The 17,536-nt window shown below is 33.2% G+C and overlaps 1 protein-coding gene across 1 annotated transcript; it reads right to left on the reverse strand.

The window, feature by feature from the left end:
• Nucleotides 1-9,115: 9,115 nt before the first annotated feature.
• Nucleotides 9,116-17,300, reverse strand: LOC132635477 (long-chain-alcohol oxidase FAO4A-like). The gene is made up of 3 exons (XM_060351883.1): nucleotides 16,783-17,300; nucleotides 16,190-16,459; nucleotides 9,116-11,148 (listed from the first exon to the last, which is right to left on the reverse strand). Exons 1-3 carry the CDS (start codon nucleotides 17,038-17,040, stop codon nucleotides 9,331-9,333), a joined length of 2,346 nt encoding a protein of 781 aa, XP_060207866.1. The 5' UTR covers nucleotides 17,041-17,300; the 3' UTR covers nucleotides 9,116-9,330.
• Nucleotides 17,301-17,536: the final 236 nt, after the last annotated feature.

A 17,536-nucleotide genomic window follows, 5' to 3' on the forward strand; every position in this document is an offset into this window, starting at 1 on the left:
TTCATTTGTTCGATAGGTAGCTATTAGGTTGGTTTGATATTTGTTAATGTTAATAGATGACTGTGCCAGTTTCTGCTTAGATTCGGCTTGTATAGGTTCATATATGTTCAACATATAAATTAGTTTGTTAGCTTAGCCTTAATGTGTGTTGATATGTGTCTATTTGAATATCAAATTTAAAGGGATAATTTGTTGGCATGAATGTGGCAATATTTGAACACCTCCTAGTTGATATCTGAATCATTGTTTAGTTGCTTACCCTCTTAGTAAAATGACACTTGGTTATAGAAACTTAATAATAACGGCTTGAGTACTCTCGAATGATATTACTTAACTTTGTTTGAACACCAGTGTACACGTGATAATTTAACTATGTCCAATCTTAAAAGATGTGTTAGCCTATCAGTTGAAGCATGAGGTCCTAAGATTGAACTGAGAGTCAACAAATGAAGATTTGTGCAGTTTCTTTAATGATCAACTGAATAAAATGAACTAGGTATTGGTAACCCCTGTCCTGTTCCTTTTAAAAGAATAATGTGTTGCGACGAGTTCGTTTCTAGTTATGTAGTGTCAAAATGTGATTAATAGGTGATCAAGATTGACATAAATTTTTGTTTGGTATGGCTGTTAATATACTCTAGTTTTGTACATTTTACTGCAAGAACTTGATTTTGGAACCTTAAGGACTGCTTTGGGGCGGAAAATTTCTAGGTGATAGTTACGATGTTATTTGCATATATGCTTGTTGCTATATGATCTAGGCCTGTTCATTACTGGATGTAACAAGAACAAGAGGTAGACTTGAATTTGAGATTTGCTCTAGATTCTAGGGAAATTTAGTATATGTTTTGAAGACAAGTTTGGATTTTTTTTTTATTGGGTGAACCTGTAGTTGCTATTTTCTTTCAATTTGTGGGTTATGATCTGTTTGAACCCTTTCGAATAATATTCCTCAACATAATTTCGATTTAGGCTAAAATCCTAATCCAAGCGGAGTGAGGATAATTAGATACTACAACAATCCTAAGCAATGCCTTTGAAGTGTTCGGCTGCCATATATATATATATATATATATATATGTTTGGCTCTTTCACTGACCCTCATTTTAAATATGATGGATGTTTGAGTTAAGTAAATGTTTTCTTTATCTGGTATTAGCTAAGTATCGCATGTGATTCCAAAGGTAAAGATAGGTGCTTTTGTGTTTTGGGAGGAATCTCTTATATTACTGTGATATGTTATTGGAGTTTCTGTCAATGAAAAATATTTCTTTGGGTTCTACTTTAGTAGCATGATTGGAGGAAGCTGATGTGTATTACATTTCGGTATGCGGGCATTGGTTTTGGATTTGTCTATTTTTCAGATTGTAGAAGTTACAGTAAATATAATGTTTTTGGGAATTTTTTTTAGTATAAGTTCTTTAACTTTCTTCTTTATCCTCCATGATTACTTTAATCGGGTTTTCTTTCTAATCTTTACACTTTCTTTTCTTTGTTTGCATGTACACCGGAGCCGAAGAGTCTCATTTGAGACTCAACGATACCGCTTACGGAATCCGCACATCATTCACCGCCTATGCTCTCTTATATTGCTTGAGTGGCATCTTGCAAAACATTCCTATCGCTCGTGAAAATCGAAAATGACCTTTCTCATTTTTTTTATGTGCTACCATCTCTGCTTTCCTGTTGGCGTGATTAAATTTCCTATGTGACCACCTTTATTTGTATTTGTGTGACCAACTGTTGAGACTTGAGTTGCCTAAATTTATAGCTGAGACTCATTTAAAATGTTATTTTAGTTAATAGTCGAATACTTACCTTTGATACACGAGATATAACAATTAGATGTAAAGGAAGTTGAACAGGTAGTTAATTATCTATGTTTCTCCAAGCATTTTGCCTTAGATGGAATTTGGTTAAATGTTTTCACTAAAAGTTTATTCTAGCTAATCCAATCTTTTCTTTGAAAATAAATGGGTTTTCAAGGTCATTAATGTAATGCTGCACGTTAAAAAAAGAAGTTGGTTGAGTCTACAAAAATCATTTTTCCCTTCCCCTTTTTTAAAAAACAATGGATTTTCACAAATAGCATCTTTGAGGATTGATAATGAAGATTTTGATACTTGGCATCTATACATAAATTCTACAACTTTACAATCAGTCTTTTTAATTTACTCTGCCTTTTAATATAATCCTACAAGTCCTCTTTGAAATAACATTTTTATATATCTATCTATAACTTTAGCAATACTCACAAAGATATTTCTTAAATGTTGTAAATTCTACATTTTTAGCCTTAATTAATTAATATAAGTCCGGTCGGTTAACCGTCTTTTAACGGATCTTAAAGGGTGCTTAGTACCTTCCCTTTAAGTTAGCTGAACCCTTACTCAGATCTTTTTTGGTTTCGTAGACTTTAAAATAAAATCAACTTTAGATAACTACTTTAATAAACTTTAGGTGCCCTAATTCACCATAAATAATTAGGTGGTGACTCCTAACTTTAATTAACTCCGGAATGTTATTTTTTCTTTTACGACAGTGATCTCTTTTCACATTTATTCGTGTAAGAATAAAAATGAAAAAGTAATTAAATTCTATCTTTTTAAAATATAAGTATTTTAAGTATATTTATTTTAGTAAACATAACAAATAAATGACATGGCGGAATAGCAAGTACAACAGTTCAATATCTAGATTAGATCTCAGGCTAACATAAAAAAAATTGTATGGTTTGGCTACTTAACCTTTTGAAGAAAAGCAATAATATGGGGTTCATGTTTTTTGTTGTACAATAATTTCATTTGCTCTCATTAATGAGTTTATACGCACGTGACAAATAATCCATCATTATTGACTTAATGAGATACTTTGAAAATTACTTGAATATTGTTTGATTTTTTAATATGGGATGCACTTTTTTTGACATTATTTTTTTTTTAATATGGGGATCACTTTTTTTATTTAATTTTGATATTGCTTGATTTTGTTAATATGAGTTCATTTTTTTCGTGAGTTTGGAGATGATGAGTTTTCACTCTTTTTTCTTATTTTTATTTTCTTTTATATTGCTTGGTGTTTAGTATGAGACTCACCCTTTTTTATTTTTTATTTTTATGAACGGCGGACGACGAAAAAGTGAGCAAACTCACTCTTCTATATAGTTAAAAAATAAAATAAAATGTATAGATTTCTCAACTACGTACACTCGTCCATAATTGTGTAAACCATTAATTTTTAACTATCAATATATATAAAGACAATTAACTTGATCGAGTGTAGAGATAATTTGAAAGAAGAAACCGTACAAAGCTATAATTGTGAAAAAGATTGATTCAAATTGTAGCCGTCAAGTAATTGCATAACGTCTTTATCCATTCAACCAAATTTTTAGCATACCATTTGGAAGTTGGAAGTTGGAACTAAGTACAAATACTCATTGACTGTTGGCGACAATTGCGCTATCAATCGTTGAAAATATTTATGATATTTATGTGTCGTTAATGTAATAAGTATACTAAAAGAGTAGTCATATCAATTATGCCAAATCTCAACCCGTTAAACTTGTCTCTTTTTTATTTTATTTTGACACTTAAACTAAGACCAGTACCTATTTAACCCTTTATGTAATAGAAAACTGTACCTATTGAACACAAATTTGATTATCCTGAATCATATGTGGTGCGTGAATTTCAGTTTCCATGACGTGGCAAAAAGACACTAATGAAAAACAAACATGTCAACCAAAAGAAAAATGACAATATTTGGAAAAGGAAAAGGAAAAAAAGAAATGAAAAAAACCCACCAGCCGTCGTGCTCCCCGTGTACTTGTCTTCTACACCAATCATACCTCAAGAATGAAGGATATTGATCCCATCGAAACTACCCTCCTTAAAGTTCTTCCACAACTCCTCAATCAAGTCCTTAGATTTTGATTTAGAAATTAGAAAAATAAAGAAAATCCAAAAAAGAATTTTCCATTTCTGCTACTATTCGAATCTGTTGTGGAAGAATTTGTTTGAGTTCGAAGTTTAGCTTGTTTGAAATTATTTTGAGCTGAAAGTTAACGTCATTTACTGATTTGAAGAATTGTGTAGTGCAATATTCGAAGTTTACTTTTGGGGGTCTTTGAAGAGCAAAAATCGTGAATGAAAAAATTGCTTTCCAGTTTGAATTTGTTACTGGGAAGTGTTTTTAATTGCTTGATAAGTTGAATTCGAGCTAGAGAGAAATTTAGAAGCTTGGTGATTAAAACTTGAGACCTCCATTGGTGGTCCTTCAAATCCAAGGCTATGAGAAGCCATTAACAAATAATGACATTCATGGCCAGCTGATGATGGACTTGCAGAGATATAGAATCACAATTTGTTGATCCTGGAGGCAAACCTTGGGAGATCAAATGGGTTAAGAACTGCTATAATATTTTACCGAAAAATAAAAAGGAAAGAAGAATGGTGGACTGGTGTAACAGGCGTGGGGATGGAGTAAGAGCAAAATGAGAGAGAGGGAAGGAAAAAAGGAAAAAGAAAAAACAAAGGAGCTCCTACGCTCCTAAATAATGTGAGATACACGTATTGTGCCATCTCATTATATTGTGTTTAATAATATAATTTTATTCAAGTTCAGGTGTTCACTAGGTACTAGTCTTAGTTTAAGTGTTAAAATGAAAATATTAAACAAGTTTAAGGGGCTATGTATGTATTTGGCCATTATATAATATCGTTATTAATTATGAGTGTAATAAGAATAATTTTCCGGGGTCTCATTTTTTCTGGTCCTAGTTGACTTGGGATTGAGTCGCCCTTGAAATTAAGAGCCCGTTTGTCCATGATAATTATTCACTTTTTTATTGAAATATTTTTTTTACTTTTTTCACTTTATGGTGTTTGAAATTTGAAAAACAATCAAAACTTGTTTTTCATTTTTTTCACTTTCTTTTCTCACTTTTTTCACTTTCAATACATTCAAACAACCAAATATTTTTATAAAAACTATAACCAAACACAACTCCATCTTCAACTCTTACTTCAACTCCAATTTTAACTCTAACTCCAACTCTAAAATACCAAATAAAATGAAAAATATTTGATTTTCATGGCCAAACGCCTTCTATGAATTGTGACTTTTGCACGTCGCACTTCTTCGGGAACTGATAACATCTAAACCTTGGGACACTAGCTGACTAGCTTAGCTCATTTCCACGTATTGCCCACTATGAACTCTAGTATTTCATCCAATTAATTGGGTTTGTACTTTCTAGCTTCCGATAATTTTTTTAATGTTATACAAAAAGTATTTATAGATCATTTTCTTCTATTTAAAACAAAGGGAAAGTAATGGTTAAAAGGAGACAGAAGGAGGAGAAAACCCAAAAAATAAATTAAAAAATTGCATGCATATGTACGTAATTTCTGTTACAGAGCAGATGAAAGAGTAAATGCAATTTCAACTCAACCTCAATATGATTGGTGAATATTGTGGGAATAAATTACCTATTAATTCCACTACAGCAAAAAGAAGCTACAGAAAAAACAGAAGAGTAGATCTACAATTAAATAAAAGTACTAGACTTTAATGACAAAAAAATGTACACTGTACGCTAAATTAAATAGTACCTGAGTGAAGAATACTAGGAGAACCAGAAATTCCATGGCAGAAAAGCCTTAGGAGTTTGAAACAGCTTGTTGCCCATGATTAAACAATTTCTTTTCTTTTGTTTGTTGAAATCTTAGAAAAGCTCTTCAAATATGGAAACTGGCTCGACAAGCTTGTCTTACCACAAAGTATAAAAGTTCCTAATTCATTGATAATAGAACCATAGGGCTAATTTGCACTAGTTGAGCTTATAATTAGGGACTAGGGTGTTGCAATCTGTCGCTTATCCATGCTGAAAAAAGCAGCAGCAAAAATAACAAAAATGTTTTATCAATATCATATTGAAGGCCACTGCACGGATGAGATGATTAATACTCCTAGTCAATAGTGGAGGCAAGATTTTCACCAAGCTAAGGGTGTTAAAGGATTCGGATGGACCTACCCTCCGCCCCTGCTCCTACTGTCACGACCCAATTTAAGGATCGTGCGGCACCTACCTTTCCCTCCTCGGTAGGCAGACCCTCATTCAAATAACACATCAACCAAGTAAAGAACAATTCATTTAATCCAATATATGTATATAATTAACAACAGAAACCAAATAAATTTATTAACCCAAGATTTCAAAATGAATACAACAGTTAGATAATTACAAGACTCATTCCGACTCCCATGACTTGGTCTAGACAAATACAAGAGCGACTAATGTAAATTTAAATTGAAATAAATTCTCAGACTCAACCTCCATCCCAGAATGAAGTGGGAGGAGACCTTCAAGATAGGTACCGTGCATCTTCCAAACATGTCGCAGTCAATCACCTGAAACACTCTACACCCCAAAAGGGATGTAGCAAGGGAAGTATCAGTACAATCAACATGTACTGAGTAAGCATCATAGGTCGACAATGGTTAGAAACATATATCAGTAAAAGAATACACAAATAAGCCCGATAAGCAACTAGATCAATATCATACATCTATCTAACACTCGTTATAACATCGAGACTCTTATAATCATGCAACTCTTCTCTAATAGCCACCAATAAATTCCACAACAGTTTCACGCTAGTCATATATCATTATGCCATTCGTTCTTAGTACAGGAGTCCACTCATCATTAAGATATTCCTTATCCTACATCATTTTGTAAGCCAAACATATAACTGATCCTACGAACGATCTAAGAAATAAATTAACAAGTATAAGGCAACCATAATCGTAACCAAGTACACGTCATCGCCTAAGTAGAACATCTAAATCCAAATGTGCCAAGTTCTAATATATCCAACCCGAAACCGACATCACAAGTAAAGCACCAAAATCATCTCAATATAAGCCATGATGCAATGCAATGGAATAATGTATGAATGCAAATACAATGCCATGTAATGCTGTGTACACATGTACTCCAGACGGAATACCTCCACGTCTCGGTAGCACAACCCAAGGTGACTCGCGAAGTCTAAGTGTCACTCGTCCCAGATCTTTGCCCAACAGATAGACGAGACTCTTGATCTTTGTCCACGGAGGGTTCTCACCGGCACCACCCTGAGCGACCCATAGAGTCCATGTACTCACTCAATCCACGATTTTGGGACTAACATCGGATATCGGACTCTCACACCACTCTCATTTAAAAACCGAGCCCAGCTTATCACAGTGTTTCATCAAGTACCAACAATGTAGCAACAGTATATCATGAGAATGCGTGCAATGCATGTGTCAACATCAATAATCAGATAAATGTCACAAGTACCAACATGGGTACGCCAACAACATATCAATGTCACTAGTACCAACGTGGGTACGCCAACAATATATCAGTGTCACAAGTACCAACATGGGTACGCCAACAATATTATGAAAGACTACACAAGTCATATAGAACTCTATCCTCTTATCAACATCAACCCGTAAGATACTATAATATCACAATCAAGATGGAACAACAGATTTCAATAGCTACTGACAACACATGGCATCAAGCCAACACAATAGAATAGTCAAGCCACGTAACATATAACGTTACTTCCTTACTATCTATCAAAATTAATACATGATAATTCACCTTCTATTTACAAGACTTCCCTAATACCCAGTCTAGAATCCATTTCATGATTGTTGGTACATTTACCCATTTCAATATCAAAGAAGGTTCAATATTATTAGCATAGAACCAATTAGGCACACCTTACGGAATTTCTCACCAAGCAGCATAGAAAAATAATTAACAACAACTGCTTCCAAGTCACAACAATCCACCGATATTCAAGGAAATTCAACACAAGAATCCTAGGGAATCTACAGGCCACAAGCCCGAATACAAACATCACATAATAGTACCATCCTAAGAATCCATCCCAAATCTCCAATACATATACATGCATTCTTCGTTTCTTCTAATACATGAATTTGTAGATCTAACCGGAGTCTACCAAAAGGAAGCCGTAACCTACCTCGAGGCCGAGCGGGTGCCACGAATATCCGTAGACCTTTAATTCGTTCATCATGTCGTAACCCGAACGAAGGAACTTGAAATACTCATGAGCCAAGGATAGGAATCACCATTAACGCACTTGTAAGGGATTTCAAATTGATAAGGAAAATTTAGGAATTTGGACCACCCTTAGATTTCTAGGATTTCATTACCAAAAGAACTCTTTTCCTAACCATAAGGAGTTATTGCTAGACCAAGTTGCCATTTTTAACTCTTTCCTTAAGAAAACCCATTTCCAAGATTCATGGGAAAACTCATTTACAATTAGAAAGAAGATAGGAATCTTGGTTATTAACCAATCTAGGGTGAAGAACATGAGGGATTTAAATCAAGGAACTACGTATGAAGAACAAGCTAACCAATCATCCTTCCCATTTAGGGTTTAGTGATACCCATTATGTTAACTCTCTAGGTGAAGATTTTAGAAACAAATTATTATGTGAAAGTAGGAATTTGAAGAGGATAGGAGGATTTACATTCCCAACAAAATTTGATTTTAGGCTCCCAAAAAGACTAGAGGGCGGCTGGACTTTAGGGTTTATGAGAAAATGGGGCCAATTCCCGAAATGAAGTCTTAAATAGGAATTTTCACTATACGTAACCGCTCCAGCGGTATGGGAACCGCTTCGGCAGTGCCGCTAAGGCGGCTGAGTGGCCGCCGTGGCGGCCTGGCCAAATACACTTGTTGCAGTGGCGGTGATACGACCGCTACAGCGCCACCGCTGTAGCGCCTTTCCAGCCGCTGTGGCGGCCCAATTGGGCCTGGTGGCCCACATTTCAAGCTCTCACGCGATGTGCACCACAGTTTCAATTGAATTAGCGATTTCCAGAAATATAACTGAATGAAGACATTTTTAAGGAGTCAGAGTTGCGGGTTTTCTCAACATTCGCAGTAACGACGAAACGGGTCGTTACACCTAGTACGTTATATCTTTTAGATTTTAGTATTTTTCTTATAATGAATAATATAATAATGTCATCGTGTGAATAAATCATGTTCAAAAGAAATTAGAAGAAAGAATAAATAACACAATTTACTAACAGATTTACTAGAATATAATTTTGACGTTTACACTTGGTAAGATATATGTATTCCTCCAAGAATCTTATGCCATATGCTTACTATAGCCTTCAACTCATTAGTTGAGGCCTGGAAGGTAGAGACATCACATAATAAATAAATAAACAAAAACAACTTTTTCAAGATTTTCCAAAAATAATTCTTCATGCTTCCCTTTTTACCCAAGCTTTTGATTCTTAAGAACTTGAAGCACAGATTTTGCAGTGCAGTAAGAAATGGCCTGAATTGTGACCATTGGATTCACTCCAAGAGCAGTTGGAAACACACTTGAATCACCAAGAAACAAACCTTCTGCTTCCCATGTCTCCCCTTTAGAATTAACCACTGAAGTTCTTGGATCAATTCCCATTCTACAACTTCCCATTTGATGTGCTGAACATATAGGAACTGAATGTTTTCCAATTCTTATTGAACTTTCTTCTTTCACAAACCTCTCAAAATCCTTCAAACTCGCTTCTTTCACCTTCAAACTCCTTCCTTTTCGATGTTGAGTTCCGATCTCTTCTGCACCGGCAGCTGCCAAGATTCTTAATGTCTTCTCTAAGCCTAGTTTTAGACTTTCTTCATCAATTTGATCCAACTTGTAACTTACTGAATATGGTGAGAATGCTTCCCCTGATCCCTTGTCCCTTGCTAACGCGAAAATATACGCGGTTCTTGAGTATTTGGTCATCCTCATCTTAATATCTAGGCCTGAAACCCATGGCATTAGTGCTGAAAACATGCCAGGGTGCAATCCTGGTGTTTGTAAGATTGCAGCATATTCCGATCCTTCGGTATTCGCCATGACTTTAGACATTGCTGTTATTATTCCTCCTTCATAACTCTTCTTCTCTGCTTTTGGCCATATTTCATTAGATATTGGTTGTGAATCTGGAAAGTATCCCCAGGCGATAACGACTGGATGGAGGTGTAAGTTTCTGCCAATATTTGGATTCTTCAAGCCACTTCTCTTGAGCAATGAAGGAGTGCTAAGAGCACCACAAGCTACTATTGTGACTTTTGATTTCACCATGCAAATTTTTCTCGCCCCTTCATAATTTTGAAATGCAAAAGCAACTCCAATAGCTTTACTTTTTCCTGAGTTGTCATTCTTCTTTTCATGGATCACTTCCAAGGCTTCACATTCAGGAAGTATTGCACCATTACCCGATTTCACCAAATCAACTAGCCATGTCTCAGCTGCGCCTTTTTTTCTCCCGTCTTTGCAACCCATGCTGCACCATCCACAATAATGATCCGAGGGCGCGTTTGTAGGAACAGTTTCCACTGGATACCCCAATTCTTGACACCCTTTTCGCAATATCATGTTTTGGAACCCTTCATCCTGAATTTCAGACTGAACTCCCATTTTTTCACACACAATCTTCATAGCCCCCTTGTAGAGTTCACTTTCAAACAGTTCAAGATTGTAGCTTTCGGACCATTCTTTTAGAACATGTTGTGGAGTTTGAATCGAAGCTGACCAGTTTATCGTTGAGCCACCACCAACAGTGGATCCAGCAAGTAGCATAATATCCATGTCCTTGGTTGCTAGTAGTCCATTTCCAAGGTACATTTGATCCATTGAAGGACCTTCAAGAAGTGAAAGGTTTGTTTTTGCAAGATAACTTCCTTTTTCTAGGACAAGCACTTTGTGTCCAGCATTTGCAAGAATACCAGCTATAACTCCCCCACCAGAACCTGAACCAACTACTACAGCATCACATTCAATTATGGAATCAGGGGACTCTGTACTTCTCTTTATGTTCTTCAAATTATGGGGTTTTGACACAGAAAATCCTAGTTTTTGCAGCCTCTCAAATGTTATTTTGTGTGATTCTTTTAGACTGATGATTCCTTCATAAAGTGGTCCAAATGGTTGATGATCCCTTTTCTTACGGTCCATGTTTTCTTGTTTTTGCTTCTTAAAATCTGGATCAGGTCCAGAGTAGCCAAGTGCTTTCCATGATGGATTCTGGCTTTTCTCATTCACCTAAAAAGAAATTAAGATTTTCAATTTCAAGGAAGTATCAAACTTAAATCAGGTTAAGTTTAGTTTTAACACATTATTCATCAAGTTAAGCTTGAGCTAGCTAGGTGGAAGAGCTACAGAGAGAATCTTGAGTTCGAATGCAAACATAGGCAATAATGCTGAGCGACATTATTACGTATTTCTTTTGTATGAAATGTAAAAGTATATATTGTGAATTTATGGGGTTCATTTACAACATAGTCTAGATAATATCTTTTCACACCACGTCATTTTCTTAAATAGATAGAACTCCTATTATGTTTTGACTTTTTTTTTTTTTTTTTTCTGGTTAAGCGTCATGACGGTTTCAGATTATGAGCACCTCTTGAATAAGTTCCAATTAAATGTAGTACTGTCAAGTGGGCAATCCATGTTTGCCTTTTTTCAAGTCCATTATTTAGTGATTTGGGGAAATATGACACAATTCGTAAATGCAAGGTCCCAAATGTTTGCCCACTGGTGCTCATGCATAAAGACAGAAAGAAAGGTGCAACATATTGGAAACAATAAAAATTGACCGACACTCGATGTTTATAGACAATAAGTATATATTATGTGTTTAAGAAAAACAAATTCTCACTTAATTATGATTTATTAAGATATTTTCTTATCTCATTAAAATACTTGGAATAAGTTTTTAGACATAAAAAGAAACATGTTTAAAAGTAGTGACTAAGAATTATATTAAAGGTAGTTTCTCAAATAATGATCTAGCTTAAGATTATTAGTATTATTTTGGCTATATAAGTCACTAAGGTAATTTTGTTCATCGAAAGATAACTGAACTTTTTCTATATTGCTCGGAAATGCTTGGGAAGCCCATCAGGCAACCTCAGTAAAACCAAATAGGCACCTTAAATCAGCAAAAAATGCATAGGTGACTATGCCGTCAGCTATGATAATTTCAATTACAGTCATTAAAGTTGGTACTTTATCGTAGTAAAGTCATAAATTTCGACAAGATTTTTTCATCTGATAAAAGTTATCCCGTTTACCCGATTTGGTTAAAATAAATATTTAATCATGTAAGTTCTACCGGATAAATGGGTGCATCTCTGTTCATATCATTTCTAGACTTGAAAGAAAAATAAACTTCGATAAGATATACAAAAAGGGCAGAAACTCGAAAGTGCCTATTGAAAATATCGTATTACATCTGACTAGAAAGGAACACGAACCTAACACATTGTTTTAATTAATGATCTTTAATGCCTCAAACCAAACATTTCTAAATTTTGCAAGAACGAGCGGTAGTAACGATAAAAGAAAAGAGGTATTTGCAATGGACTAAACAAGCAACAGTACTATAGCATTGGGATGGTTTATGTCATTGTCTTTCTAATCGTAGTCTATATATATATAGTGTACCCCAACTACGCTATACCAATAGTGTAAACCATAATAAAGTACTATGCAACATAAATTATTTCAAGTAATGTTTTTCCACCCTACCCCTCTAAGATGGCTAATAAAAACCTACAATAATTTTAGTTAGGGTTAAGGAACATGTGGTTTAAAGACGAATTTTAATATAGGTCCTTAGACTTATTAAATATAGTTTACATATATTTTATTTGAATTGACTTATTAAATATAGTTTACATATATTTTATTTGAATTTTACTTTTCTAATTTTTTTGAGATACAAAGATGCTAATTATCTTTTTATAATCCGCTGCTTCCGATATTTCTTTCTTAGTTGCCAATATATCAGATAAATTTTAATCCTTGTTGGACATTATTAATCTTAGGTAAGTTTTTGTTTATTTAATTTCGAAAAACACAATTCAATTGTTACATAAATTTTAACATTATTTTGCAAGAAATACAGACACTTGAAAAAGAACTAATTTTTTTTATCTGATTAAATATATCAAATTAGAGTTTTATAGTCTGTGCTACTTGTGCATTTTCTTTTAGCACTAAATGTGATATCCAAAATAAGTCTACAAGATCAATATGAAGATAGTTAACTTGATTAAGTGTGCAAAAATCATTTGAAAGAAGAAACTCTATAAAGCAATGATCTATTTATTCATATCTATATCTACTATTATAAAAGCACAAATTAAAATTCTAATACAAATTGTTGATATATACATTACTAATATAGGATGCACTCGCAAACGCGTATCAAACTACAAAATATCGAGTCAAGTTGGAGCCAATGAGAGGAAAGAAGCAACAAGTTATTGATAATTAAATTGCGTGACGTCTTTGTCTGTTCAACGAAATCTTTAAACAGTAGCACACCGTTTGGAACATAATTAATGACCATTGGCGACTAGCTGCTATCAATCGCTGAAAATGTCCCATTTTAATACTTCCTCCGTTTACTTTTATTTATCCAGTATTTCAAAATACATTTTCACTTTTACTTGTCAATTTTAGCATATCAAGAGAAGACAATTTTATTTTTGTTGTTTTACCATAGTAGTAATTACTCACTTCAAATCATTTTTCAAATCCAATAAAAATATGCAATAATTAAAATGGGCACATCGGTAAACTATACACTTCATTTATTATTTCTTAAACAGCGTGAAAAGTCCAAAGTGGACAAGTAAAAGTGAATAGAGGGAGTAATAAGTAACCGGAGCAATCATTAAATTATATAATAACATTATTATTACTCCTCGTTCCTAAATAAGTGGTGTTTTAGACTTTTCATTTTGTTTCAAAATATATAAATGGTGCTTTAGGATTTCAAAAAGAAATTAAATTGATGTTATTCTTTCAAAATTACCCTTATCTACATAATTAAGAATCATTAAATACCTTTTCTTTTTCTAGGCATTTAATTAGGCGTAAGTTAGTAAAAGCACTCCTAATTTTCTAGAAGTGAGCATTTTCTTAAGGATTGTGCATAAACTAAAAACTCCACTTATTATGGAATGGAGGGAGTATTATACAAATATACCAAGAGTAATTTTCTGGGGTCTCATTTCTTTCCGAGCCTAGTTGACTTGGGATTGAGTCGTCCCTCAAATTAAGTTTAATTTTGGGAAAAAAAAACATAACTAGGCAGTATTTTAAAAATAATTGCACAGTAGTAGCAGCATTAGTTAGTTATCATTTCATGTCAATTAAATATTAACACATCTATCCGCTTCCAAATAATCATCCCTAAATTTTAGCTAGATAAAAATCAACCACACAAAACTTTTCCTATTTTTTTTTTTTTTTTTTTTTTTTATCTTTACAACCACTCCATTCTTTTTCTGTCCTTTCCTATTCTCATGCCTTTACCGATATAACATATATATACACTTTATATATTTAGTATAACATACATATAAACAAAAATATATACAGTAATCTAACTATATATACAGTATAATAAAGACATACATGGTATAATTAATAAGTATAGCATATTTGAAATATATTAAAGGTATATTTTTTTACAAAATTGTCCAACATTTTATCTGTGCTTATCTAATTATATTTACAGTATAATAAAGATATACATGGTATAATAAACGACATACTACATGGTATAACAAAGATATCCCTAAGGATATATATGGTATAATATGTATAACCAAACTGAAAACATGGATAGTTAGTGGTAAACGAATTCCTTAATTACTGAAAAGGAATATGTATACTGTAATTAGAATCATTAGCGTAAACTAATTTCTCAGTTAGTGAGAAAAATGATGATGAGCGAGAAAATGATACGGAGTATGTATTAATTAGGATGTAACTTAATTTCTTAGTTACTAAGATGATGAGAGATTATAGGATCAGATTTATAAGGATTGAAACAAATCCCTTGATTTGTGGAAATTCTATCACAATACGTATGGTTAGTAATATATCTAAAGCTGCTATTTTTGAAAGAAAAAAAAAAGTAATGTGACTTTTGAAAATATTTATTAAAGTCTCTTTAATTTTATCTTGAATTGAGACTTTTTGCATGTCGCACTTTTCGGGAGCTGACAACAACATCTAAAACTTGTGACACTAGCTTAGCTCATTCCAAGTATTTCCTACAAGCTCCCTGATTCCCATTTTCCATTTTATGTGAAAATGTCTGATCGGGTACGAAATTTAAGAAATAAAAGAAACTTTAGAATTTATGGACTAAAGTATAGTGATTTATGTTGCTAGAAATCATTTCACTAAAGGTAAAAAGGTAAATTTAAAGTTGAATTGTTATTAAATATAAAAATGTGTCATTATTTTTTAAAATGACTAAAAAAGAAAGAGCGTCGCATAAATTTGGACGGAGGGAGTATAAATTTATCCTATCTTCTCAATTTTAGGTGAATGCGAAATTTATTTTTTATGATTCCAATTTTTTAGATTTTTAATTTGAATTTTTAATATTAGATTCATATCTACTACTCCATTTATTATTTCTTTCATCCTAATTTATGTGACACTCTGTTCTTTTTAGTCGGTATAAAAAAGACACCTTTCTAGATTTTGTAATGATATATCTTTAACTTTCTCATTTTCTTCTTAATGAGATAATTTATAACTACACAAATATAATGATTTTTTTGAATCATAAATTTCAAAAGACTTCCTTTAATTTTGAAACTTCGCACTCAGCTAAACACATATAGAGAAGCATATTTTTAATAAATTTTTAAATATAATTATGCCCCATCAAAAATAATAGGTTGAGATGGATGATTTTGATTCAAACATACGATAACGAACTCTCCCATTGTTCAAAATTCTTACCTAAATGGAAGACACGTGTTCCATTTTAAGATGGATGATTTTGATTCAAACAAACTAAGGTTTGCATGCATGCCATATGTACGTATTTTCTGTTAGAGAGCAGGTGAAACCGTGAAAGAGTAAATGCAATTTCAACCCACCCACCATATGATTGGTACAGCTATGAGAAATTAAATTACCTATTGATTTCACTACAGCAAAAAACAGATGCCGAAAAAGCAGAAGAGGGTAGCTGTATAATTCATAAAAGTACTAGACTTTAATGACAAAAATTAAAATTGTAGATTGTGCGTAAATTAAATACCTGAGTGAAGAATACCAGGAGAACCAGAATTTTCAAGCCAGAAAAGAGAATCCTTAGGAGTTTGAACCAGCTTGTTTCCCATGATTTTACAATTTCTTCTCTTTTGTTTGGTGAAACCTTAGAAAAGCTCTGCAAATATGGAAACTGGCTCGACAAGCTTGGCTTACCACAAATTATGAAAGTTCCAATCCTTGTTGATAATAGCCATAGCGCTAATACGCACAAGTTCAGCTTAGGATGTTGCAATCTGTTGCTTACCATCCATGCTATCTGAAAAATAAAATATATATAAAAAAAAAAAACTTGATACGAGCAAAAATAACAGAAGTTCGATTCTTATTGTCTCCTATTTGTAATTTATTCCACATAATAAAAGCATTTACCACATGAACAATAACAGGAAAGTTCAGACGTAGAGCTAGGAGGTCTCGTATAATTTGGCCGTTAAATATGTATACAATTTAAAGTAAAAAAAACAATTACTTACACCTAACATCGCTGCCCTAGAATTTAGAATTATAAAGTTCAAATTCTGTTCCACCCTTAAGAGAAAAAGGAAAACTGATGAGAAGTATATAAAGAAAAAAACTTACATGTTGAGGAGTTCCATTCATGGATGCTGAAGTTTGAAGGAACTTAATGAAAGAATCATCAATATTGGCTTCTTGATGATGATGACCATAGGAATTAGGATGAATTGAAGGTAAAAAAGTGTCACAAAGAGCAGTAAGAGAGTCCATTTGGCGAGAGGAAAGTGTGTTTAACTGAACAACATTCCTTTCTGGTTCTGGAACAACTGCACCACTGCTTTTGGAGAAAATGCAACCATTTTGTGTGATTTTCTGATCCATGTGTTTCTCAAGGTTACTAGTTCTTTCTTGTGAGAATATTGCAAAGTGAATTTAGTTAACTAGGTATTTATAGACAAGGGGATATTGAAGTTCTGAACAAAATTAAAGAGGTACCCTACCTGGCCCTAACTCTGAAACCACCTATAATTAGGTTGGGTGGGGAGGATTTACAACAAATATAGAGGCCTACCAAGGAGACTCTACTTGTTATAATTCTTTTTCGATAATTGTTTCGTCAAATTTTTTTCGAGATTCACAATTTGAGTAAAAGAAAATTAAACGATCTCACAAATATTTTGCGTTAATTTCACGAATCTCGTGTGTTATTTTCCTACTCAATTTCGTAGAGTTATTTTTTTTGCTACAGAACAATAACTATATACACAAGATGTCGAGCAAAAGTACTAAACTTTTGGGCCCAAAAAAAGAAAAGAAAAGAGGAAAGGTACTAAAATGAGTGAAAGATTTAACTTATACACAATGAGCATTTGTAAAC

The sequence above is a fragment of the Lycium barbarum genome, chromosome 4 (assembly GCF_019175385.1).
Source record: "Lycium barbarum isolate Lr01 chromosome 4, ASM1917538v2, whole genome shotgun sequence".
In the NCBI taxonomy this organism is placed as follows: domain Eukaryota; kingdom Viridiplantae; phylum Streptophyta; class Magnoliopsida; order Solanales; family Solanaceae; genus Lycium; species Lycium barbarum.

Excerpts from the sequence above, each read along its gene's own strand:
- LOC132635477 (XM_060351883.1), bottom strand. The coding sequence starts at position 17,040 with ATGGATCAGAAAATCACACAAAATGGTTGCATTTTCTCCAAAAGCAGT. Across the intron at positions 16,460-16,782 it reads TGAATGGAACTCCTCAACAT|ATAGCATGGATGGTAAGCAA; the intron begins GTAAGTTTTTTT and ends TTTATTTTTCAG. Across the intron at positions 11,149-16,189 it reads TCCTGGTATTCTTCACTCAG|GTGAATGAGAAAAGCCAGAA; the intron begins GTATTTAATTTA and ends ATTTCTTTTTAG.